Source organism: Diadema antillarum, unplaced genomic scaffold, assembly GCF_040938485.1.
Source record: "Diadema antillarum isolate AM-2024a unplaced genomic scaffold, OU_Dant_1.0 seq00000850_RagTag, whole genome shotgun sequence".
NCBI classification, from domain to species: domain Eukaryota; kingdom Metazoa; phylum Echinodermata; class Echinoidea; order Diadematoida; family Diadematidae; genus Diadema; species Diadema antillarum.
The window spans coordinates 318,618-346,259 of NW_027271723.1; the positions used below are offsets into that span (position 1 = coordinate 318,618).

Genomic DNA, 27,642 nt, shown 5'->3' on the forward strand with positions numbered 1-27,642 from the left:
CATTCAAGGTTTCCTAAGTGGGCATCGCCACCAAACTCAATCTCCGTTCACTAAGAAGGCAAAACTCTTGTAGAAAAACGCTAAATAATCCATGAAGAAAGTGCCTATCATACTAACGAGTCTTCGGAATTGAGCACCTTGATTGGTTTTCGGATTAACGAACCTTCGGAATAACGAACCTTATTTCATTTTCGGATTAACGAACTTTCGGAATAACGAACCTTACATCATTTTTGGATTGACGAACCTTCGGAATTACTAACGTTCGGAATAAAGAACCTTACATCGTTTTCGGATTAACGAACTAGAAGAATAACGAACCTTCGGATTAAAGAACCTTATTTCATTTTGGATACAGGAACTTTCTGAGATACGAAACCCCTTCTCCCCCCCCCCCCTCCCCTATATGCATTTTCGGATCAACGAACCTTCGAAATAACGAACTGCAAACAGCACATAATTATTCTGTGACCTCTCTCGTATAGCAAGATGCGTGCTTTTCTCGCTCTCCTTCTCGTGGCTGCTGCCACAGCCGAGTTGGCTCCGCTACTCAAGCACTCGGAACCCATCCCGGGCAAGTACATCATCAAACTCAAGGTCAGTCTCATAGAGAGTCTCGTTATTGCTATACGTTCTGTATTAATGCATCATACATGTACCTTGATAACATATAACAAACATTCTCAAATTTTGTATGCACCCTTACCACTGGTTTCTGTTTCTGAAATGACAAGCAATGATTTGAAGGGAGCATGGTGTCCACCTCCTCCTTGTACAAAAACTTAAAAAGAAAATAACTATCATAGGCCCTTTCAGGGTAATTCATTGTTAAACTTTTTTTTTTCCATTTGCATCAATATTATGATTGTGTCTTTCATAAAATACATCCCACTTCAGGACGAGTACGATATCGACGAAATCGCTTCCGCTGTCAGTCTTACTGGTGGTCGTGTTGGAAACAAGTTCCGTCGCGTCCTGCGAGGATTCGCCGCGGATCTGTCCGACAGGGTTCTTGATGTCGTAAGTGTGAAAAGAGACTCGTAGAAAACCAAGCGCTGTATAAGACTTCTATTCATGTGTACGTGCCAGTTGTACAAACCTTTTCTTTCTTATGTTAATGCTGATAAGATTGTACTTTGTCGAATGAATTTATGTTTTGTTGTGTTTGATTCGCGAACTGCAATAAAAGAATTAACCAAGAACATGATGACCATCGGCAGTGGTTTCGGACCCCCTTTCTTCATGTCTCCTCCCATCCTTTCCCTCCCCGCCCCAATCCATGCACCCAACTTCCCCTAGATCCCTCCCCAACTCTCCTGGTCCCTCTATACGCTCTTCCGTCCACTCCCTCCAGAGTCCCTGGAGAAGCAATAATATAGGGCCTCAGTAGTGGTTCTCGACTTCTTGTTGCTGTACACCCTGACAGGTCCGCAGCCTTGAAGCCGTTGAATATGTGGAGCAGGAAGGCGTTTACAGCGCTCAGGTGACCTGGGGTCTGGATCGTATCGACCAGAGGGATCTACCCCTTGATAACTACTATGGACCGAGGGGTAGGCAAGATTTGAAAGGCATTCGTCTTCTGTGAGAAAATAGAGTTGAAGCGAAACGAAAATCAGACATGACATAGTTATGTTATCCATCAAACCAGAAGCGTATTAGGCAAGTATAGTTATGTGAGAGCGAAAAGTGTGAATGAAACGAAACTCAGACATATCCATTGACCAAAACATGAGGAAACCAAATAAACACACCATCCCGCAGGGCCTAACGATAGATTCCCCAAACAATTTTCAAATCTTGCATGATCAAAAACTTCATAATTTCCTGTAATAAAAAGGAATGAAATCTGATTGTGATGAGCAATGATGGCCTATCATAGGAGAGGATCTGCATTAGACATTAGAAAGTTTAGGCACGTGCTGATTTTTCAATGATCTCGTATAAGGTACCGGAAGTGGCTACACTGTCTGGGTGATCGACACCGGAGTTCGCGACACCCATGAAGAATTTTCAGGCCGTGCTCAGCAGGTGGTGAACTATGCTGGAGGTGAAAACGTAAGTCTTCATGTAAAACAACAACAACCCTGAAAGAGTATGAATGTTCATTCTACTTCTGCACTTCCTGGCCAGGTCAGTTTTGTATTGTTTCTATTGATGTTGAGCATCCGTAATCAATCCATAGTAATACATGTATTGGTCTTTGCATCATTAAGTGGCAAAGTCATTTTCTTTAACAAGTCCGTGTAATCCACATCAAATTTTGCAAGATAACAAGCTGTTGGCATTGGTGGATAGCAGTAAAGATACACTCCATACCACACATCTTTGAAACTGGTATCGAGATAACGTTTGGCGAATTTTCCTTTTGTATTCCAAAAAGGGTATATCATGACAAAGTTTGAATGAACACCGTAAACCAATGATTCTATAACTGTTTGCTACACCAATTCTTTTTTTTGCTACACCTTCACTCCTTTTCTTACAGGAAGACTGCAACGGCCACGGCACCCACTGTGCTGGTATCGTGGGATCGGACTCCTACGGGGTGGCTACGGAGGTTCAGATCAGGGGTGTCAAGACCCTCAACTGCTTTGGGAGCGGTAGCACTGGCGGCATTTTAAGCGGTATCATATCGGCTTTCAAATACCAATTTTCATCAGTTTTAAGTTGACTACAAATCAAACTCCGGATGTCCTAAAAAAACAAACAAAACCAAAACGAAATGAAAAGACACACACATACATCAGACGCGATATTATTAATTGTTATCAGGCCTTTGTCTGCTCATAAACCATAAACGAGATCATGTGCAAAACAACACATGCCAATTTTTGAAGGCTTCCGTGACAATAGAAAGTTGGGTGGTAGAAGGCCTAACGGTAACGGGATAAGAAAATACTTCCTGAGTGTATCCTTGAAGGCCTGCTCCCCGTAGAGGCGTATGATGAAATCTTTGAAGTCTTCCGTGGCGGTCGAGAGTATATAGGCCCCTTTTCAGGGTCACATATACCCAAGAAAGAATATGTGGTGCACCATTAAGCCTTCTACTACCCAACAGATGCCAATATAAAGAAAGAATAGAGTGTACGTGGCATCGGAGTCGGGCTAAAGTTCAGTCCGGCTCAAGTCCTCTGGAGTCCCCTGTCCTCGTATAAAATGTACATTTCTTCTTGGTTTAATTACAGGATGCGAGTACGTCATAGCCAATGCTGATGGTAACTCCATCGCGTCCATGTCTGTGGGTGGAGGAGCATCCACTTCTCTCGACGACGCTGTCTCGGCCATGATTGCAGCGGGTATCCCAACCGCCGTTTCAGCTGGCGGTAGCAATGCAGATGCGTGCAACTATTCTCCAGCTCGCGTCTCAGCGGTAAGGAGTCGTTAAAGTGTTCGAGAAGCGACCCACACACCATTACATGTATAAGTCAAAGTGGATTAGGGTCAGTTCGATCCAGCAGTTCAAGCACCCTAGTTCAACGGTGCTTCACACTATTCTAGCATATATAACGCATATTCAATTATTAGAACCGTTTCTGTCACAGATCAACATTATGAATGGCCCGCTAAGAATCTGTGATAGAGCTTGAAAGTGTTGGCCAAATTTCTATTTCTGTTACGTTGTCACACAATATTTTGAGCGGTTTAAACTGTACATTCTAAGATATGAAACATGAATAATATTTCATGAAATTGCAAATAAAGTTTAAGCTAGCCCAAGTTATTACAATTCCCGACCTCACGGAAAAGATTTGCGTAACATAAAGCGAGAAGAATGCCACTGATCCTTTCTACATGTATTTCGAAAACCTACCGAAACTAGCCGAACATGCCTGATATTTTGTGACGTCAGTGAATGAACTCAGCATGCATGTACCACGTCATGGGTTTATGGACAGTGTGTGCGAGGCTGTGGGGCTTTCGGTGTCCATCGGCACCGAAGCACACAAAGGGATAATGACATAAAACTATGTGTTGTGCACAGGCCATCACCGTTGGCGCCACAGACAGCTCCGATACTCGCTCATCCTCCTCCAACTACGGCTCCTGCCTCGACATCTTCGCCCCTGGTGTCAGCATCACTTCCACGTGGTACACCAGCGACACGGCCATCGCGACTTTGAGCGGAACCTCCATGGCATGTCCACACGTCGCAGGTACGAAGATACACTATCATTCGAGTTCTGTCATAATCAGTATGATCAATACCTGTGATGGACATCAATTTTCTTTATAATCAGTTCTCAGAATTCATTCAAATTACTTAACTTTGTTTAACCCGTTGAGGGTGAGTCCCTAGTATACTCGGGCAGGTGTCTATGGGAAATGTGTGTTACAGCAATATCAGCCCGTCCTCAACGGGTTAATGACCTTCCCATTGTGTCATATTTACCCATTATACAATCACATGTGACTTGTGAGAAATGTATCATATGGTGCAATCGTGTCATATTGGCAATACATTATCTAAAAGGTAACGTTACAATTCTATAACAGTTTTGTTCCTGAAATTGCACAAATAATACGAAGTTATAGAGGTATGCCTGCTTGAAAATGTATTAAATACAATGTACTAAAAAAGCACAAAAGCATGAAAATTCCAAGTGACCAGTTTTCCCAGACTCAAAATTTCCTACCATCAGGAGTGCATATTAAATGTATCATTTTTTTAAAAAAGATAATACTCATAATGAAGGCATATTATTACCATAGAAGCGCCTTGTCTTCTTTTATAATCATTGTTATTTCATATTACGCATACGAATTTACCTCACCAACGTTAAGTGTAGGAGGATTCCATTTACTTTTGTAGACATAAATTTAGCGAGACTATATGATGTAACATTTGTTCTATTGTATAACGTAAAAATGTATCAGTATCATTATTGTTATTATCAACGCACATGCACTGCACACCCCCACACATGCACACACTCACATTTACATTCACGCACAGACATTGCAACGTACTACACAAAATACATGGCCCCAGAACAACCATTCTCAACTTTGCACTCAAATCCTCATGACTCATAACAACGATCATCCTGACCAGGGTATCATATGTAATCACAGTAAATACTACACTATTTCGGATTTCAATAATATGTTCAAATCTTCCCTTGATTCCACTGCAAGTCATGTTAATAATTCCCGTAGTAATTCCACAAATAGGAATGATGACACTAATTATAACCCCATTAAAGATTTTAGCTTATTCCACTGGAATGCTAGAAGCTTAAACAAAAATTTTGATTCATTTGAATTACTTCTTCTTTCTTTACAAAATTTTCCCTTTTCCGCAATCGGTATAACTGAAACTTGGCTAGGGCACACGTCTCCAAATTTGTTTAGCCTTGATAGATATAAAATATTTCGCTCTGATCGTAAGAGAGGTAGAGGGGGAGGGGTAGCCCTATATATATATAACGAATTGCGAGTAAAAATAAGAACTGATATTGATATTGAAGGTTGTGAAAGCCTGTTTGTGGAAATCATTAATGATAAAATGAAAAATAAGATAATTGGTGTTATATACAGGCCACCAAATTATAAAACCGAAATGTTTTTAGAAAATTTTGATGAATGCCTCAACACGATTACACAAGAAAATAAGGAAATTTATATTATGGGCGACTATAATATTGACATGACGAAAATAGATACTTTAGCGGTAAAATTAAAAACTATTCTTTTTTCATATGCTTTCCATTCCCATATTGATAACCCAACAAGAATATCCCAAACATCTAAAACCTTGTTGGATAATATTTTTTCTAATAACTTTTCTGTAAATAAATTCATTAATGGTATTTTATATTATGATATATCTGATCATTTACCGATATTCATTATTCTTCGTTATTCTGAAAACGTCAAAAGTATTTCAAAACCCAGGCCGATAATGTACAGAAAAGAATCAGACGAGAATATTGAATTACTTAATCTTGATTTAGTGAAGGAAGAATGGCAAGAAGTGTATCTTCAAAATAACGCCGATAAAGCTTATGATATTTTCCTAGATAAACTTTTATATTATTATCGAAAAAACATTCCTTTAGTTAAGAAAAAAACACGCAGAAAGAACAAACATCCCTGGATTACAAAGGGAATCATCAATTCAATAAAAACCCGTAATAAATTGTATAAACTGGCGATTACTACCCACAATACAAAACATTTTACAGATTACAAAAAGTATAGAAATATACTCAGTAATTTGATTCGTATTTCTCGTAAAATGTATTATTCTGATAAGTTTGATAATCAAAAGGATAACGTAAATGGTTTATGGGAAACTATATATGAAATAACAGGTAAAAATAATAAGGAAACATCGTCCGTTTTTTATAATGACAACAAAGAACTCATAAACCCTGATGAAATATCTGATGCTTTTAACTCATACTTCGTAAATATTGGCCCCCAATTAGCTTCAAAAATAAAAAACAAACATGTTCATTCAAACTTTACTGAATTTCTTCCACCAAACTGCGACAAATCCTTTTTCTTTACCCCAACAGATGAGGAAGAAATACTGGAGATTGTTAACAGATTAAAGCCAAGTAGATCTAGTGGCCATGATGAAATAAGTGTTTATATACTGAAGAAAATCATCAAACAAATAACCACACCTTTATCTTACATTTTCAATCTTTCACTGTCTTCTGGAATATGCCCAAACTCATTAAAAATTGCGAAAGTAGTTCCAATTTTCAAAAGAAAAGACGACCCTTCTCTTTTAACAAATTATAGACCAATATCGTTATTACCTAGTATTTCTAAAATTCTGGAAAAAATTATTCATAAACGCCTGTACATTTTTCTTCATGTAAATGACCTACTTATACCTAATCAGTTTGGATTTAGAAAGGGCCATTCCACCGATTTAGCTATAATTCAATTGTTAGATAAGATTACTGAATCTTTTGCAAATAAAAAACATTTTATAGGAATTTTCATGGATTTATCAAAGGCTTTTGATACCATAGATCATGATATATTAATTTACAAATTAAAAAGATATGGTATTCGTGGTTTAGCACTTTCTTGGATTATTGATTATTTATCCAACAGAAAGCAATATGTATTATTTAAGTCATCTAAATCTCCGAATTTTAATATTGTATGTGGTGTTCCCCAGGGATCAATTCTTGGCCCCCTACTGTTCCTTGTATATATTAATGATATAATAAATACATCAAAAACTCTTAAATTTATACTTTTTGCGGATGATACTAATATTTTTTACTCCCATGAGAACCTTGAAACACTGTTTAATACTCTGAACACGGAAATAGACAAAGTCTCCCGATGGTTTATATGTAATAAATTATCCCTTAATGTCTCTAAAACAAATTTTATACGTTTCAAACCTACTGCTTCACAGAACATTAACAGCAGTTATAATATCAATATTGATGGATTATCTTTAACTGAAGTAAGATTTACTAAATTCTTAGGAATCACAATTGACTCGAGTTTAACTTGGAACGATCACATTCATAATATCCACACGTCTGTCTCAAGAACTGTAGGAATTTTATATCGACTGAAAAACTTCATTTCTCAAAATTCCCTGACTATTCTATACAATGCATTGATCTTACCACATATCACATACTGCAATATCGCTTGGGGAAACTGTGGCTCAACTAAAATTAATCCAATTTTTACTCTCCAAAAACGTGCTGTACGTTTGATTACCAATTCCCGTTACTTATCCCCATCCAATCCCCTATTTCGTCAACTAAAAACATTGAAAATTGAGGATCTTCACACCTTTCAAACTGCTGTTTTTATGTATAAATATACATTTAATTGTCTTCCAAAAATTTTTGATGGCTTCTTCACTCCAAATTTCACCGTTCATTCATATCCAACACGTCAGTCGTCCGATTACCATCTCGAAAACCCCAGAATCATTTTAGCTCAAAAATCATTAAAGCACAATGGACCAGATATTTGGAATTCTTTACCCCCTAATTTAAAACAACGTACGTCGTTGAACATTTTCAAACGAGAACTAAAAAACATCCTCATAATCCAGTATACTTCTGACACATAAATATTCATACCACCTGGTCAACAAACACCCTAAACAATGAGTTCACGGCCATAACTGAAGTAACATTCACCTCATCACACTGATACACAAAATAACACTCAACGTACAAACCAAGATTCATCCCAACACAATGCACACCGCACTGCACCGCACGCCCTTCGCACAATTACTTCCCACTCAGTGAGTGGCAAGATTTTCTTTATGTATCTCTTCGTTGAGCCCATTGCACAATTACCCCCCACTCAGTGAGTGGCAAGATTTTCTTTATGTATCTCTTTACCTGGGGCCATCATCCTCGTCAAGCTTAGCTTATGATGATGGTCCCCTGCATTTCATTTTTATCATTTCCTATTGCTTCCTTTCATATATGATATTCGTTCTTGAAAAAAAAAGAAAAAGAAAATGTATGTAAGATCCAAACGTTACGAATATTAGCTGTGTAAATGACTATGTAAGTATTTTGTTGATTTGTTGATTTGTATTGATTTTGAAATGCAGAAATAAAAACTGAACTGAACTGAACTGAACTGAACATAATACATGTATTCAAAACTTGTGTATGATCGAGTGTCTTTTTATGATTATATAAACGTCATTATAAAGAGCAGTCGAAGTTGTTCATTTTCGTCCAATTGAGCAAGCACAATCATTATGTTACAGTGTCTATATAAGGCATTGCAGCACAATTAAAACGAACTGTATTGTAAATCTACAGCACTGAGTCAATTGATGCAATCTAATACGTTTCATTATTATTCTGACTTGTCCCTCTCTCTTTCCACATCATGCTAAGGAAAACAAGATCTTGTTTCTTCTGTTGATTTGTTTACAGGTGCTATCGCCCTCTATGGCAAGAGTACTGAAGCCATGTTAGCCAATGCATCAAATGACAAGATCTCCGATGTTGGAGAATCTGTCAATAAACTGCTCTACGTTTAGAGTGACATTTTTTTTCCTCTGTCAGTGCAGAAGGGAAAAAGGGGAAAAATCATAAAAAGTAACATTGGTCCTCCCATAAACCACAGATATTAAGACATTGACAATTACTAGCGTGTGTAAGTTCAAGGCACATTTCGTTCAAAAGATTTAAAAAGATATCAAAGACCAAAGTTGACATAGGTTGGACGTGTACAACATGTATATACTTCTTTTGTCTTGTGTGATACAAGTGTGTTGATAGGTGTGTTGTCCGAGTGCATCATTATTGTATGTCAAGACAAGCTTGCTAATTGCAGTGTACAGCAGTTAAGTAAAACTGTTCAATGTTTTGACACTACCCAAGTGTTTTCTGCCTTATGCAACGATGGATATTACTGCACTGAAAACACTGTTTGTATTCCAGTTGATGGGAGTACTGTTACATTAGATGCAAACACAACAAAATGTGACAATTAGAATGTGACCATACCAACAGAGACACCACGGTTTCTCTGACACAATTTGTGAGACACAGGTAGTGAGACAAGGCTTATGTTCATCTGAAGCACAACAAAATCAGAAATGGAAGTCATGATTTATGTAATTTGATTTGAAGAAGTTTTGCCGCTAGAGTAGGCGTGATACATTAATAAACACACATTTCCCCGAGTATTGGTGGTTGATCGTGGAATTTTGACTCATCTGTTCCCTTCACTCCTTTTGACTACTACATTGTAGTATTATGTGTTGTAATATTGTTGTGTGGTGTGTATGTTTGACAATGCAAAAGTATAAATAAGTGTATTTGCCTTTGCACTGTCCTTGTGCAAAATCCCAGTGTGAATGCTTGCAAAGCACAAAGAGTAAAACACACATCATACACGAATTGCGAACAGACCCAAGTCAATTGATTTCACCATCGATTGAATAAATAAAGGAGAGTGGAGACATTCACTCACATTGAAGCATGTACACACACACACACACACTTGTTCATACACTTGGGTACACAGAACTTCTTTCTGTTCTGCCGAGTTTGCGCTGTCCTTTTTGCATCATAGAGTAGCAAATGGCCTTATTGGCAAATACATCGTAATATTTGATACACGTATATATAAACATTATGTAAGCAGACATATACGGTACATGTGAAGTTAGCAAAAAGTACCTGGTAATACATGCTACCATAATGTATATCATGGCTGAATTTGTCTCTTCTTATTCTGAAGGAGTGTGTATAAAATATACTGTAATAGGATTAAAATTTAATTGATCATTGCACTCCCAAATTTCACGTTTGCAATCAATTCCATGTCTTTCCACTGCCAACAGCACATTCATCAAAAGCTGAAGGGTAATCATGCTACTGTCAACTTGGTGTAAGCATCATTATTTTCTCCCTACCAAAGCCCCCCCCCCCCCCCCCCCCACCACACACACACACACACACACACACACACACGCCATAATCTACACATGACTTGATGCACATTGTCACTGCACTTCAAAGAGTAAATTCCTGGACCACCTTGATGCGATTATACAGATCTGAATTTCACAAGTTAAGCACAGGTAACAACAAATAAAACAAGAAAAATCTGTGGGAGGATTTGCATTTGCTGCATGTACAGACAGACAATCATTTATTGAGCATGGTGGATGAGCAACATGACGTCATGAGAGTTCACAAATCACGACCAGTCGCCCGAAAAGAGGGGAGACGGAGCTTATGTTCTCCTGTTCTTGGCGGAGCGCTTCTTCTGAACGGTCGTGACCGGCCTCTGACTCCTGATGATGGCACTGGCTCGGCGGAGAGCGGCCTGGAAGGAGAGAAGGATTACAATTCATGACACAAACAATTAATTCATCTCTTGTCACACATACAACAATTTGACAGTACTCTTATGATCTTTACGTATGGAGCTGGGTTATTTAGAAAATGTTTTGACTGTATTATCACAGAAAATATTCAACATTTGAAATGACTCCCGTCTCTTCTTTTGATAGTTCCTCACAGTCACTCAAGTACCATGGTCTTCAAACCATAGTTCAATTTACTAATTCAGATCTAAGTCCTAAGGTTCAGGGAATCATAAAGAATGTACAAACCTTTACTCAATTAACAGTCTTGATATGAATATCTCCCTTACAATATTGACTGGAATATAAATGTTTGGCCTCTGACTGTAACCTTCCTGTAATGACAAATTCTGATTAGTTTGTCTATGTATGCTCGCATAGGGCTCAGAATCATCTGCTGTTTTGTGGCATCACCAAGTTACAAAGGACCAAGATCTAAAAAAAGACGAACAAACATAATGCAAATGCAAAGAATGACACAAACCTAGGTCACGTGCCTTTGATTTTTTATTATTATGAGTATTTTTTTTCTTTTTAAAAGCACCAGTAGTTCTCAGTTTGACATTTCCATCCATGCAAGGATATCATTAAGGAGCATTATAATGAAAACTGCTTTTTGAGAAAAAATTGTAATCTGCACGCATTTCAGAAAAAGTGGTGTTTGCTCAGACACTTCTTTCCTTGATATAACATCATGTTATCATTGTTTTGTGACACAGTGATTCATTGTATGTCCCAATATAGCATTTTTGTTTAAAGAAATATGATAGGCATTTGTTTTGGTGAATATCATATATGACATAGAAAAATAAATATCCCAGGGGGAGAAAAAGAAAATTGACATCTTGGCCCTGTTACATAAAAAGATGTAATCAAACATCAGTCAGAAAGTCAAACATAAGTCAGGTATCAGCCAATCAGAATTGAGTACTGGGAGACTTACATGTATGTTTAATTTTCTGATTCATATTTGATCTCAAATTTTATGATACAGGGCCCTGCATGCATAGCACTGAAGTCAGGGGCAAGGATTTCATTCATTTGGCAGTGTAGATTAGCAAAGTCTCACCATCTTCAGGTCCTTGCGGTATCCCTTCTTCAGGGTACGGCGGATGGCGGTCAAGGTGCGGCGGGAGTCCTTCTTCATCTCCACGCGATTGTACATCTTGGCGGGCTTGTTCATTGCTGTCAAATGGCAAACATGGGGCATGTATTAAAAATGTAAATCATGTTTAAATTCTAACCAAAACACCCCCCAACATATAAAACATAACTCCTCCAGTAATATGCTTCACTAATACTCCCCTTGCTTTCAAGATGTCAAGAACTCTCTGTCAATAAAAAGAGAAGACATCATATCTGGATAGCTCCCTACTGTATCACATTGTTTCATTTACCTTGCCTGATTTACTAAAACAATATTAATGAAGATGAAACTTTAAAAGCAAACAAACAAACAAACAAACAAACAGCATAACACGTTCTTGCTAATTACATTAGTTTCAAGAGTGCCAAGAGCTTCATTAAACTCTGCTCAGAGGCTTTCTTATGCATCACCTTCAGTAGGTATTACTGGGAGCACATTTACAGTTTTAATAAAAAATAGTCATATACACATAAAACACATAAAACGATTATGCTAATACATTGACATTTTTTTTTTTAAATTGACAACTTAGGAAATTATTAATGCAGTCAATCAGTATCTCTCCTAGACATTCAATTCAAACAGCACACATGCAGAATGGCTTTCAATTGTCACCTCTTATTCAACAATACATATGACGTATAAGTTCTGATGATGAGTGCTTTGATCCACTCACCTCCCTTGATCCGCTTGGTGACAAGAACAACACCCTTGCCATCAGCAGCAGCCTCAACGCCGACAGTCTATGCAGGATATTGAAATAAGATATTAGACAATCCATGGTACACAGCATTGCTATGATGTACAAAGCAGACATGTTACAGGCTTAAAGTCCTCGAGACCAGCAGTTTCCTTTCGTTACATTAAAATGTTGTTATAGCCGAACAAATCAATCATATTACAGATATGTAAATATTAATTTTGGTACCTGAATGTTCATTTCATTGTAGCAAAATTTTGTGATAACAGGTATTGACAAATATATATCTAGGCAGATCACAATGCCCCCTTTTTCAAACATAAGTAGAGCCACTATGCAAATTGATGTAGAATAATCAAATCACGTACATAATGAAATGATTGTATTGTGAACACATAAGCTCAATGACACATCCTGAATAAAACAACACCATAATTATACTTCATAAAAAAGTAAACAAAAATAACTGAACTTGTTCATAAAATCCAGAAAAAAAAAAATGATAAATTCACAAACCTTCTTGTGAATGAGACCATTGTACTTGAAGGAGTTCCTGTTCTTCAAGTTGTTTGGCTCCTGTTGACAAAGACAAGATGCATAAAGCATGACATGAATGGGATTTACGATAAAAAGAGAAACTTATCCTTTCCCCTCGCCTGTGATGTTCACTTGCTGTGTCCTACAAGGAGGTCATTTCTTGTTACCGGAAGGGTACAGAAGTGACAGTCTCTGGAAGAACTTACAAACATTCACAAGCCAGCCTGATCTCAGATACAGCAAGTTGCTCACTATTAAACCTATGAATGAAATTCAGTGGTAGCTGTCGACAAAGACAAGCAACACACATAATGTAAAAGATCAAAGATAAGATACAGCAGCCAGATCCCTTGCTTGTAACATGCTCTGATCACTTGCAGCATCTCACGGCAAGTCATTTTCTTGTCACTTGAAGAGAGAGAGCTAAAAAACATTCTCCAGTCATGAAACATTTTGTTTCCTAGCATATACACTTCCATCTCTCATACATCACACATTTTCAATATCAAACTAATCAAATAAAAGTCAGCCAATTGAAAATGAAAAGCTCTAAATATCATACAACTCACAAACTATTCTGTCCATAACTATGATATTGTGTAAATGCAAAATGAACTTTAAGTTTAAATACATAAGGTAACTAATTATCTTCTTGTAATAAACATAGTCTACTTTATGAGACAAAGCACTACCTATTCACAATCTAATGGTTCATAATTCTAATCCATTGGGATTCATAAATAAGCATTGTGTATTAACATCAGCATAAGCAATACTCCAAATAAATGGTGTAAATTAACACATTTTTCATTTCAGTTCAAACATTTCCTTAAAACTTATGCAGAATCAATTGTAGACAGCAAAAAGATCACGTAAGTCAAGTTAAGATCAATATGAGTCACAATAATAACACATAGTGAAACATCATAGATCACTCAGGAACAATTGCTTAACACCCACAAGATTGGGAAAACTTAAGGTTCTAATTCACAAATCTAGTTCATATTTAGCCCGTGGATTACTCACATTTTGTCTGTGCGTAAAAGTGTGTGACAGATCACGTATTAAATATTAACTGATATCCAGTAATGAAAATGCGCTGATACATGCATGTGAAAGGTACACACACCTTGTGCTGTTTTGTCACTAATCCATGGCCTAAACCTATACCATGGAGATTAATTTAATCAACTACTGTAATGTGAATTCAGACCCAAAAAGTAAAACGTGTGATGTACTCACCGTGCTGAGCACAACACCGCCACCCTTCCTCAGGAAGCAGGAGTTGTCACGAAGAATCAGCCACTGGAGATCAGCAGATGCCATCCTGTCTGAGATAGAATGATACATAGCACAAACTTGAATTTACTTGCATATATGAATATACAACGGACTCTCACTCTGGTAACAAACCTCTTTGGGGTAGAACCAGTGAAATGTGCAAGTTGTACTAAAACAAGACATTTAGCAGTAAATCACAGAGTAACTTTTGGGGATGAAACTTACAGTGCCTGGTGTGATGGGGGGTTGGGTTTCCGGACACTTAAGTTCGCGCGTGAAAATTTACCTATTCTACATAGAATATGCACCCTTCTTTACCTCAAAGACTTGATATAGACTCCTCATATATGGTAGGTGTCCAACCTACCGACCGGGTCCATAACGACCGGCCGCGCATTATAATGGCATTGCGCGTACAGAAAGAAAATGTACGCATGGGACTACGCGCAACGGTGTTCGATTCTTCACTGGGCTACGCTACCGAGTAAAATGTGGCGAAAACAACTAAGTATTCCCTCTAAATTACCGAAATTTAGCAAAATCGAGTAAGGTTTATCGTGTAACTACATATACTAGGCCTACCTTTGCTGACTCGTTGTTAGATGTAGAGTATCCTTCCGTAATAAATTTGACGATTTTGACCGCAAAATTGTCACCGCAGCTTGTACGATCGTGCACACACGTTACACATATACATGACATAAACATTTTGTCGCCCGCTACGACCGTACGAGTTGATGCAGAAACGAGAAATGAATGTGAAACAACAAACCGACTCATCTAATTTATTTCAATTACGATGAAAAGTTTCCTAATGAAAATCAAGTCAAATTCATCAAACAGTCCTTCAAAAGTAATATCGAAGGATTCAAAATATATTCAAATATTATTGGGGAAAAAATGACAGCTAGAAGAAAACAGCGGCCTGTCGAAAAAACGCATTTAAGTGCCCTTTATTCGCATTGTCAGGGTGGTCGGTTGAAATGAGCAGGGCAACTGAGTGCGGAAAAAATGACACCCCACGCGTTCGAAGCCGCCATCTAAGAGCGCGTACCTCAGATCGCATTTTCAGTGCGCGCTTGTGAATCCGGAGTATTTTCTCCACACGTGAGTAAAATTTCAGTCAAATTGTGAGATTCTTCACGTTTCTATTGATAGAAAAACGTTAGGTGTCCGGTATTATGAACACCCAACCATACTAGAAAACATACTCTGAAAACGGCGTGAGAATTAACCTGCTAAATCGTTGGATTTTCCCCTTCAAAGTGACCCCATGTACAAATGTATCAAAGAGAGTTGTGCACGCCTTGATTTTGTACGGGAAATACATGGGGACCGGGAGCGAAGGTGCACACGGTGTTTACATTCTCGCCGTACGATCGACGCTAATGAACATTTGATCGAACTGGCCTAATGACATATGTGTTTATAAATGACTCGTAACATCTTGTGAGACTTTCACTGCGTTATTTTCATTCCAGACGCACTTACACGCACTTAAAATACGCGTCCGGTCCCACAACCTGTCCGGACACACAACGCTTGGTCATACCTGGTACGTTGTTATAATGAGATTCCAATCCCCATGCGTTTGTACAGTGCACTCCCATCATAATGGCTAAAACTTGGTTAAAATGAAATTTTAGCTCCAAAAGGAATTAGCTATATCTTTATATAATTCATACGTTTGGCTATGAAAAAAAGCAAAAACACAAAACAAAAAAAATCTGCCGCTCCCACAGACTTTGTTATGGACAGTCGGACAGTCCCTGAGTCACCTATTTTACTGGAGAAAACACAAGTTTTTGAGCAAGACCCTGCACACATAATTTTACAACTTTACATGCACCATTCTACACTTCCTCTTTTTGCCAAGCTTTTGGAATAAATGACTCCTCATAGTAACACCATCCAAGCCCACACACTGGTAATCACATTAAGACTGGGTACACAGCTGTGGATACATAGTGAAAATAAGCTTGGTGCAGACAGTATATTGTATAAATGACTGGCTGCTAATTTGTAAGGCACACATAATGCAGCAGCAGAGTTGAATTAGATTAACAAAAATATATAGAATAGTCCACCAAGCACTTGCTCAGTATTTTTACAGGCAACTGAATTGTTCCTTCATTTTTTATGTTACAATGAGACATAATTCTGTACCCAAACAATGCGCACATGCCCATGCTATCACACAAGTCTTTTGCAAGTCAAAGTTTTTAACATTGCATTAATTGCTAGTCGTATGTTATGGCATGATGGCAGTCTAATCTACTTCATCACACCAGTATAGCAGTAAGCGCTCGCTAGCTACGAGTACAAACATTCATTAATACCCCAGTCAGAATATCCAACCACAAACATGGCACTCGTCTCCCCAAAATCCGATCCGTATCCCCCCCCCCCCCAAAAAAAAAAAAAAATGTCAAGGTCTGGTGGCGATTGCATTGATACATCTGCATTCTGAATTAGATGGCAAAACATTGCACACGAAAACAGGGAATTTAGACCTTCCCAACCCAGTGCAAAAGTACAGGCACCAGTTGGTATTTCTGCTATTTACCAAATGGCACAATTCTCGACACAACTTGTGCATCGTTTTCATTACAACGCAACAACCCGTTTTTGGCTAAAATCACTGGATTATAATCAGGACAGCGGCCATAAGCCTACGGCCATTGATAGGCACCACACGAACACCACCACACACATTACACACGCAGGAGGTTGCGCGAAGCAGGGAGGTGGAAGAGAGAGATCTCTTCCACCTCCCAGCGCGAAGTGAGCAATCCCATGGCAATGCAATGTAATACTGTAGGCTCCGTGGCCGTGAGAAGTGATAAGTGTACCAGTACAGCATGCATTGCATTGCCACCATTCACGCAGTGTCGTGGATACGATGTGTCAATGGTCATCTCATTGGGCTCAAAATCACATTGTTGGGTCATTTTGCGTTTGTTTCAAAACTGTAATCAAGACACACAAACTCTATACTTATTTCAACGTATCGAATAACAAGTTCATTACAGGACTCATTGGTTTTATCCCCCAAATTACAGATTTTCTCGCAAATGAATTGTCACATGTACCTTCCTTCTGTACGTGGGACTGGGGAAAAGACCGATTGGCAGTGTGCGTAATAATATCTTAGTGAAGCTCGGCTTACTAAATGTCAGGTTATGAGTATAAACCAATACAGTGTTTTAAAAAAAGGAATATCCTATAATTGATATCAAATCATGTTGATTTGAATACTGAATGTTTCACGTCTTTAACCAAACTACTGAGTAAATGGATTAAATGGAGAACTATATTTGAAGCGTAGTAATATAGGCCGGTGCACCACATTCAACTGCAATCAGCAAAAGCTGGCGCTGTTCAATCTGTGCAAAACAGGCTCTGTTTCATAAAGCTGTTCGTAAAGTTACGAACAACTTTACGAGCGGCTGGTGATCAGTTCTGGGGGTGTTTCATCAACGTTTGTCAGCGCTGACAACTTGAATCACCATAGTAACAGTCAGTGACCAGAGCATCTCAGCCAATCAAAACCAAGGATTTTGCTGAAATTGTCAGCGCTGACAAACGTTGATGAAACACCCCCCCCCCCCCCCCCCCCCGATGTGCTATACTTATCAGAATTTCCATAATTTAGCACAAGAACTGGGGGGCATTTCATCAACGAGTTCGTCGGAGTTTTCACCGACAAATTTGCTATCAGCCAATCAGACGCAAGGATTTCATTAGCTTTTAGCAGTTGTCAGTGTAAATCCTTGCGTCTGATTGGCTGATAGCAAATTTGTCGGTGAAAACCTCCGACGAACTCGTTGATGAAACGCCCCCCTGATCACCAGTCACTCGTAAGTCGTTCGTAACTTTACGAGCAGCTTTATGAAACACCCCCCCCCCCCAATTTTGCGCAGAGAAGTCTCCGTATTATTTTGTTTGTAAATGCGAAGGCAATACTCCAATGACTTTCAATATAAGCCGTTTTAATTTTGATAAAGTGCATACACCTGTACCAGTAAAATTCAGAGAGAGAGAGAGAGCAGGAGAGATGCAAAGAGAGCCCTATCCCCGGGCGCGTTTTTTTTTAAGACGGCACAGATTGGGGCATGGCGCGTGTTAAACCTATGGGAAAAACGTTGGGTTAGGGTTTTTGGTTATGGTTAAGGTTAGGGTTAGGGTTAGGGTTGGGGTTAGGGTTAGGGTTAGGGTTAGGGTTAGGGTTTGATGGTTAGGGTTAGGATTAGGATTAGGGTTAGGTTTAGGGATAGGGTCCCCGATAGATTTTTAGTTTCCCCAATCTGTGCCGTCTAAAAAAAACACGCTCCCCGGGCCCTATGTGGAAAATAATATTGCTCTACCGTTGTGCTGGCTGCGCACGCCGAAAATAAACTGCATGTACAAACGTGTAATTTCAAGGGTTTTGCAGATATTCAAGGCCTTCTGAAATGACCGCATGTACAGAAGTGTTTTTCATGGCGTTATGTCAGTACATTTAGCAGTTCGTTGACCCTTCCTGTATTTGTTGATAACTACGTCATATAAAAACATTGTCGCGTGTGAGCGCACAATGCGCGTCGTTTATAATGACGTCACCTAGCAATGCGCGAGCAATTAAAATCATGTGTGTATGTTGACAAGGCTTGACATACTTAGTAGCTCTTTGATAAGTACTTTTGTTGGAAACCAAATGAATCTGTTGAAAGTTGGTGTTACGATGCAGACGAAAACTGGAAGGGGGAGGAGAAAGAAGTATTTTTATCGAAAGAACTGAAACAAAGAAAAAAGGCAAAGATGACGAGCAGAAAAGAACCCTTTTCTCGTTTTCTGAAGCGCAAGAAAACTTCGAAAAGTCACAAAGGTATGTTTATTTTCTACATAACGCAACGAAAGGATTAACGTAAGATATGACTTTTAGTTGATATCACCAATTTGTTTGTCACCTCTCTCATTATTTAGATCTATCCATTAGATCTAGATCTGAATTAGATCCATTATGCATTACGTCTGTCTATCGACCGTACAGAATTCTTTGCTCCATCTCTGCAAAAACGATTTTTATACTGTCAAAAAATTATACCAGCATACTGAGACTTATATTTGATTTAAAAAAAAAAACACTTCTAAATGCGATTTGTAGCAGTCAATAATGATGCTTCTCCTTGTAGAAAAGAAAAATGGTTCACATACCGGTACTATACTTCAGACGCCTCTCGATTTTTTGTATGCTACTGTTAGAATTCGAAATGGCCGATTTCAGTTACACATGATGCGGAACGCTGGATTAAAAAAAAAAAAAAAAAAAAAAAAAAAAAAAAACCAAATCTTTTTTTAGAACATGCGCAGATTTCGATATTCATCTCATTGTAGTAAATTGCAATTCATTGATTCATTAGCAGTTGTGCCGCTGCTACTATCATTGAATGCCACGAGATACGATACACCACGCAGCCACATACAGACCCTCCTTCAGCATTCCAGGCAGGGACGGATCCAGGAATTCCCTTTTTATTTCTTTTGTTTTAACCAAAAATAAAGGGGGCGCACCCCGTGCGCCCCCTCTGGATCCGCCACTGCAACGTTTTTAATTACTAGCTGAAATTGCTTCTCTTTCGATTGCCAAGTAGAACTACATGCATTATTTTTTCCGCACAGTGCATATTGAAAATTGTTTCACTTTCGCTATCTCCCAGCACCTATTGCAATGTATCGCTATACTGTAAGTTTTCAATTAAAACAAGTTCTCTTTACAAATTTACATGTCGTTGGTTTATCTGTCACTGAAGAAAGAGAGATTTACGTTTATATATTATTTCATTATGGAGAAATGAAATAAATTTGAACTTGAACTTGAGCTTGAGGTCGCTAATTGTGAGCAATGATGTGGAAAATCTATATTTCTCTGTTATACCCGATAAAATCACTACCAAATTCTTTACAGAATTGTGTGTTCACCTACAACTCTCCGAACTCTTGTAACTGTTTTAATTTTTGTTTTGCTTTAGATGGGAGACTGTGTGAATTGTCTATAGAATTGTCCCTGCGTATTATGTACAATATTTTGTCTGGTTGCTGTAAAGGAAGAAAAGAAACCGAGACTTGTTTGATATGTGCCGAAGCTCCTCTTTAACAGATGGTTTTGTATAGGCCAGCAAATTGATTGATTTGATTGATTTGATTGATTCTCGATTACAAAGAAGTTCAGTTGATCCTTTTCAGTGCAAAAGTGTCTACCTCGAAACGATTTTCTGTGTGATTCGCTAAGCTTGTCATAGTACATGCATGCATGTCATTTGTTATATAGCAGTTGTGAAATGGTTGAAAGGAAAGCATAAACTGAAGCTTAAAATCTAACTCATTGTTTCAGTTCATTAAACCTTTTCAAACGGAGCGCAGTAACTAAATTTTACTTGAAGGAAAATGAGCTTGCTGTAATCTTCATTGTGGTGGCAAATTTTTGAACGTTTACTATTTTTCCTCCTCACAAAGAGCAAAAAAATCGTGCAAGGCTATTCTTTATGAATGTTTTATTATAAAAAATTATACGATTATAATAATGGAAATAATAATAATAATAATCATCATCATCATCATCATAATCATAGGGTATGATAGAAAATATGAAGTAACAGTAAATAACGATGATAATAACAATGCGATAATGATTACTATATTTCAAAAATTATCATTCTTCAAAATTATCGTTCTTGTTATCACAACTTCAATAACCTTCATTAGTTTCTTTAGAGTTGCTTTTATATTGCATAGTTACAATATAATCATTATCATTACCGTAACTTTCGATGATTCCTTGAATTCATATAGTATTTCATTGAAATCGATACCAAACAAAACAACTAAAGACTTTATTCCCGCGCTTACTTGATGCCTCGGTGGAGACAGGAGAAAAAAACAATCCTTCTCGGCTCAGAATGTCATGTCGCCATCTAGCGACTGACATGATCAAAGGTAAAAACGCTCTCGATCGTCCCGAGATCAATCTGTACTAAATTTTTTTTACCCATGATGATGACGCTAACCATTGACTATTTAATAGGTGTAATAGTGATAGTGATAGTGACGGTGATAGTAATAGCAATAGTAATGGTATACAGCTGTAGTTATAGTAATAGCAGTAGTAGTAATACTAATAACAGTAATAGCAATAGCAATATAGTAATAGTAAGACTGATATTGATAGTAATAGTAATAATAATAATAATGCTACTACTACTAATAATAATGATAATAACAATGTCACAGAAATTGTAATGATAGTATATGATTAATAAACAATGATAAAACAATGATTATCTTGGTCACAATAACTATCAGGTGTGAGGTGTATTGATGGTGTTTTCATTATCGTTATTGCATTTACTATATGTTAACTATTGTCATTTTGTCATCGTTTCATTTGAAATCAGATCGCTATGATTATCTTACATTGTTCTCATCATAGTTTATATCGTCATCACTGAAATCATTACCATCATGAAGCTATGGATTACTAGTTTGTTTGTAGTATAGTTGTTGTTTTTTGTGTGTGTTACCATTTGTTATCACGATTTTCATGTTGTGATCTTCGTTTTTTCATCGTTCCACGCAATCGCATTGAATTTGAAGTGATTAAACTGTGTGATTGATATAAGTGTCTCTAGGGGTATGGAAGTCGCCTTTCATCCCGACGAGTCGGTCCTTCTCTCAGTGCGCTCCACCCCATCAATATGGAGAGAGTTCTCAGGAAATCCCTTGGCCGGGCATTCCACTCGATTCATTTCCATGTCTTCACTTTCCTCACGTGGCACACCAGCGTGTTTCAGTTCGATGATTACGTCATGTGGATAGAAAATGTGTGCCTCCATCTGCGATTTTTTGCTGATATCTCACGTCTACAACCACTCTCGCACACACGTAGATAAATGATTGATAAAATAAAATAAATTAATAAATAAAATGAAATGAAATAAATAAATAAATAAATAAATAAATAACAGATAAATAAACAAATAAGAAATACATGTAATTAATAACGAAATAAACAAACATGAAAATTATGAATGACTGAATGATTGAATTGACAAATATATAAATTACTTGCTCAATGATAGAATAATAGATAACTTGATATATACGATACAAAATATACTAATATCAGCCAAGGTATGGAGCTGAATACAGTCATTCTTGATTAGTGACCTTTGAACTCAGGATATTTCTGTAAACTAAACATCCGCGTGAGCAATTGTCACGTTGTGTTATCGTTACGCATTTCTTGTCTGCTACACATTGTCATGCATGTTTGCATTTGTGAAAACCTCTCCCCACTGTCCTCGGAAGTACGAAAACAATCTACGTATAGGCACAATATATTTGTTCGATGATGAATAGAGCGTGAAGTATACTTCTTTGATTACATGGCTTGTAGCAGACGCATGAACGACTTCGCAAGACAGTGCGTGCAATATTGAAGACATGAGCGAAAAATAGTGATTGCGTATCTGGCTGTAAGCGAGGGAGGGGTACTATAGGTTTGGGGCAAGGGGGATGTTTCAAAACTGGAGTTTGAGCAGTTCGAAAGACAAAGATGCCCGTACTTTCAGTAAATAATGATTTAAGAATAGGGGAATCTAGCGACATGTCATGCCCTTATAAGCCATCATCCCATCCCAGCAACAAATTCATGGCGTTGCTCTCGGGGTTGTCATAGAAACGGATAACTCTAGTACATTGTATAAAGAAAGGTCGTGCTGTGAGAGGAGGGGTCCCTCTATTCAGAGCGGTGGAAACTTGGTCCGCGTCATCCGATCCAGGGACTGGTATGCAGACAGAAGTTTCGAGTGTGTGGAGAACTCTCCCCGAACACACCAACACAAAAATAAATTCGATTCTGATTAATTCTGACAGATTCGACGCTGGTTTGGGCTGACGTGACTGCTTCGATCTCCTCGCAAATTACTTTTTATTCAGTCCTTCAAATTATGCAGCACGATGATTTTTACTTCTATATACACATACCTATATTTTATTGTTGTTGTCTGAAGTTTCGAGAGAGGTAGTAAGAACCTCCCACCCCCCCTCCCACACCCACTCCCACCCCAATGATTCAATAAATCACATGTGATGTTCGCTGTTTCGGGTGGGCGGCTGAAATAATCTGTCATCATACAGTTTGTCACCAACTGTCTGTCTTCCCGATACCTGGTCAGTTGTGATAGCGACGATTCCTGTCACGCATGAGTGAGCTCGGAGGGGGGAGATCTTCTACAGCAAATCGCTTTGTCGTTGTCGTAGGTGTGTTAACACATCTCCACCTGAACCACGCTGTCTGCATTGTATTCTCATACATGCCTCCGCCCCCGTACGGATGAACGATTCCATTGATACATTTCAACGACTGTATAGGCACGCTCTCCATTACCTGCCGCTTCACCCACGACACAGCTGGTATTGTGCTCTGTAGACCAACAGCTCACATGCCAACAGTCTGTATTTACCAGATGAGACAGCTTTCGCTCTGGTTACGGAAGGTATAACCTCCGATCCCGTGTGTACGTCGCCACTCTGCTTTATACCACTGGTATATCCTACGAGGTGGCGCGTATCTCCGTACATCTTCCGCTCGCTGCCGGAATTCCATCGAAACTCGATCGCCCGTACGGCTGTGGCTGTGGTAGAAACATGCTGGTAGTGTCATCCCGTTTGTAGTGTTGGTCTTACGAGCGACAAGCTGTTTTTATCCTCCATTGTCGGTTGCTTACATTCTGGACCGTGTGACAATCTGCACCGAATGTGGCCCAAATTCTACAAATGACGAAATCTGGAGGCCTTGGTATTTCTGCTTTGGCTAGCATCACGTGTAGTACAGTTTGCCTGAAACTTTTCGTCGGTGTCCGGAGCCATCGGTTGCTACACAAACACACACGCCGAGCCGTGGTGTCTGTCAGCTGGGCGTAGTTGGAGTGGTAGTAACCCGGTATATTTCGTGTGTCAAAATATCACAGCCTGGCCCAGCTATGTTCTTTGTACACAGCTGCCTAGAATTGGTTGGTTCTGCCAGCTCAGTGCTTCAGCAAGTCCACCTGATTACTGCTTCCTCAGTCGAAATCAGCTCACAGAGCTAGCCAGGCACTATGTACCAAGTGGAAATGAAGCGAGCGGAAGTCTCTCATAGTCAGTCTATCGGTGGGGCCGTGATACTCATAGCTGGGGCAGACTTGCTTATCGCGTTGTGCAGTAAGTCAGCCTCTCTCGCAGCAGCCGAGTCGCGTTGCGAGCGCCCAGCAGCGACAAACTTTGATACACAAGCCGGGCAAGTTGTTGGCCAAGTTGTAAAAGTACGCCCAAACTTAGTGCTGTGGGATATATTCGCGCTCAGAAGTGGTAGGGACACATTTTTAACAGCTTGTTTACTCCAAAGTCTTTCTTTGTCCCCGGATAATCACATAAAACTCCTCTGGATTCATATTTTGCTACTTTGTTTCGTTTGGATCTGTTCAACTTCTTCTTCATCTTTAAGGGAGAGAGAGTGGGGAGTTTGCGCCCAGCCAGTCACGAACACAAGGACCTGGTGCCCCTCGCAGTCGAAGCCCCATCTCCACTCCGTCTTCGAGCAGATCAACTGGGATCGAAGACGACGCCAACTACCAGCAGTACTTTGGACACCACCGACAACCGGCAACCTACGCCCAGGACTTCCACAGGCAATATTCACGGGGCGGACGAAGTCATTACCCGTCCCCGACCAGCAACAACCCGGCACTAGATCGCGACTCTTCCTCTCCCAAAGTTTTAGCAGGAGGTGGCCCGACCACAGCCTCCGGAGCACCTTGCGGATACCCGTTGTCGTCCCCAACAACCTCACGACGGAGCCGACCAGCACCGACCACCTTTCCCGCGACTCCCTCCCGACCTCACTACCTCCACCTCCCCGACACACCGACCAGCCCCATGGGGTGTATATTATCCAAACGGAATAAGAACCACGGCCTCGAAGGCGATATCAAAGTCACTGACCTCCATGCCCGCATCGATCCCCAGCCGACCACGCTCATAGAGACTTCGCCCACGGTGCTGAAATACCAGACGCCTCACTTTCGGGCGTCAGCAAAAGTTCGCTTTCCTCCAGTTAGCTCCAGTGACACGTGGGAGGTGGGATGGGTACAGGGCTGCAGCAATATGGATTTCTTTATTACCTATGGAGACCTAGGAGTGTAAGTATTGCATAACACTTACCCCATTCTATTTGTATCAATGTATGCATGTGTGATGATGAGGATATTCTATAGTAGTAGTAGTAGTGGAAGAAGTGATGATGATAATAATAACAATAATAAAAATCAGTAAGATTTTTTCATTTTTATTGTTATTACCGTTATTATAATTGTCACTCTCATTATAATTGTCGATATTATTGATTATTATAATTTTTATTATTGTTTTTATTGTACACTGCCTCTGTGTGTGTGTGTGTGTGTGTGTGTGTGTGTTATGCAGGGAAACATAACATGCATATCCTGGAAAGTATTGAACTTTAAACCTCCGTCACAATAATGTATATTAGCTATTTAAAGGTGCATATTTTTAACACATCTCCTCCTCTTTGAGGTATTAAACGCCAAAGTTGACCGAATGAAAACCTCCAAAATCACAAGTTCCGTGCAGGAACGGAGACAGGAATTGTGATTATAGTATACCAGAATACAGTGTATGTTTGGCAAATTGAAACTAGGATTTGAAGTGTCAAAAAGCCAAGATGTCTTAAAACCTTGATTTCAAGTTGAAGACGTTAAGAGAAGAAGGTAACTACAACCTAAAGGTAAAGCTTCTGCTAAACTTTCTGTTCAAACACGGAATACGATATATTTGCGAGGCATGCCAAACATATCTTCCGAGAATTCAACCCTTCTTCTAACTAAGGGGACGCCAAAGAAAAAAAAAGTACCAAAAATCTCATTTCTTTCAAATATCCTCATAAAGCGTTTCTTCTTCCAATGAAGATCTTACGTATAATGTGAGACTGAATTGTTCCTCGTTTATATACCGACACATGAAAAGTCTGAATCCTCCAATATCAATCCAATGTTTGGCAATTGAGAGTGTTTGGCTGTGATATGAGAGGTTAAACAGGAAATACAACGAGTTGATTTTCAGGAAAGGTGTCATTTTCAGTTTGCGCGTCCCCCCCCCCCCCCCCCCCGCTCTCTGAGGGTATAGTATAAAGCGCAGCGTGTTGTATTTAAATGTATACAGTCCATGCGAAAAGACTCTTTCATTCATTTCTTTGTGCAAAGCGGAGTGACGTATACAGCAGAGAGAGGGAGAGAGAAGGAGAGAGGAAAAGAAAGTATTAACATGGCAGCCGGCCTATGCAGAGCACGGGATGTGCCGAATTTCCTCCCGAATTTACCCGACACAGTTTAGAGGATATGAATATCACTGGCAGGTCACTCGAGAAAATGTGACCTTTATACATTCACTTCCGGTGTTGGATGATGTGTGAAGATTTGACTCTGTGATTAGGAGTTGATTTCACGAGATTAGCCGGTGAACGGTGTGTATCGGTATGCATGTCATGCACTGAAAACTGCGCCAACTCATGTAGAACACCTCGTGCAATGAAGTGATAACAGTTCATTGGACATAATACTTTTTGCTAGCGAAATAATTTGCATTAAATTCATTCAGATGTCACATTTTTTTTCCTGTACTAGTCTTTAAACAACTAACGTTATCTTTTCCAGAGATTTAGCTTACTATGGCCATTTCTTGCTTGTCCGAGCTAGAAATGTATACGATAGAAAGTAATTCTTGTATACTTCGATGTTATTGACCGCGGTATTAAAGGGGATACACTATACAGACTGTTTAATATCAGGTACCGCTGCTGTACCGTGAAAATGTACCGTAAGTTTGGATGTTGGCCGCGCTTTTCTTCTTTGAATTCCAGAAATCGGCGATGAAGAACACTCGTAATGTTTTGTGCCTCTTGATTTTGGAGGGCAAATCAAGTATTCCAGCGCGCTTGTCTTTATTGCCTCGCCATGCCAATATAATATTTCGAGACCCCCGTGAGTGCCAGTCAATATTGCACATGGTACACTGTATGTTCTCAATATATGTCACCTT

At 39.1% G+C, this 27,642-nt stretch overlaps 3 protein-coding genes across 4 annotated transcripts in view; 2 read left to right on the plus strand and 1 right to left on the minus strand.

Moving 5' to 3' along the window:
• Positions 1-489: 489 nt before the first annotated feature.
• Positions 490-9,004, plus strand: LOC139740383 (aqualysin-1-like). Its single transcript, XM_071650975.1, has 8 exons — positions 490-597; positions 898-1,020; positions 1,427-1,550; positions 1,946-2,055; positions 2,486-2,624; positions 3,186-3,370; positions 3,983-4,154; positions 8,898-9,004. The coding sequence occupies exons 1-8, from the start codon at positions 490-492 to the stop codon at positions 9,002-9,004; spliced, it is 1,068 nt and encodes a 355-aa protein (XP_071507076.1).
• A 1,588-nt stretch (positions 9,005-10,592) lies between these two features.
• Positions 10,593-17,623, minus strand: LOC139740384 (large ribosomal subunit protein eL28-like). 2 transcript variants are annotated; one of them, XM_071650977.1, is made up of 6 exons: positions 17,601-17,623; positions 14,470-14,558; positions 13,207-13,266; positions 12,667-12,733; positions 11,913-12,028; positions 10,593-10,803 (listed from the first exon to the last, which is right to left on the minus strand). In XM_071650977.1, exons 2-6 carry the CDS (start codon positions 14,551-14,553, stop codon positions 10,711-10,713), a joined length of 420 nt encoding a protein of 139 aa, XP_071507078.1. In that variant the 5' UTR covers positions 14,554-14,558; positions 17,601-17,623; the 3' UTR covers positions 10,593-10,710. The 2 variants fall into 2 exon arrangements, with proteins under 2 accessions (XP_071507078.1, XP_071507077.1); XM_071650976.1 differs by lacking the exon at positions 17,601-17,623 and having other exon boundaries at positions 14,470-14,577.
• Positions 17,624-25,236: 7,613 nt separating this feature from the next.
• Positions 25,237-27,642, plus strand: part of LOC139740366 (protein FAM78B-like) — a 44,835-nt gene continuing 42,429 nt past the window's right edge. The window contains exon 1 of the mRNA XM_071650960.1: positions 25,237-25,727. Within this exon, the coding sequence (XP_071507061.1) occupies positions 25,465-25,727 (263 nt within the window). The 5' untranslated portion in view covers positions 25,237-25,464. The remainder of the gene's footprint in view (positions 25,728-27,642) is intronic.

What these genes read in the sequence shown, in the direction of transcription:
- LOC139740383 (XM_071650975.1), top strand. Translation starts at nt 490, where the DNA reads ATGCGTGCTTTTCTCGCTCTCCTTCTCGTGGCTGCTGCCACAGCCGAG. An exon ending in CCGACAGGGTTCTTGATGTC is followed by an intron (nt 1,021 to 1,426) that starts GTAAGTGTGAAA and finishes ACACCCTGACAG; the next exon opens with GTCCGCAGCCTTGAAGCCGT. An exon ending in CTCCAGCTCGCGTCTCAGCG is followed by an intron (nt 3,371 to 3,982) that starts GTAAGGAGTCGT and finishes TGTTGTGCACAG; the next exon opens with GCCATCACCGTTGGCGCCAC.
- LOC139740384 (XM_071650976.1), bottom strand. Translation starts at nt 14,577, where the DNA reads ATGTATCATTCTATCTCAGACAGGATGGCATCTGCTGATCTCCAGTGG. An exon ending in GCGGTGTTGTGCTCAGCACG is followed by an intron (nt 13,267 to 14,469) that starts GTGAGTACATCA and finishes CTTTGTCAACAG; the next exon opens with GAGCCAAACAACTTGAAGAA. An exon ending in ATGGTCTCATTCACAAGAAG is followed by an intron (nt 12,734 to 13,206) that starts GTTTGTGAATTT and finishes TATCCTGCATAG; the next exon opens with ACTGTCGGCGTTGAGGCTGC.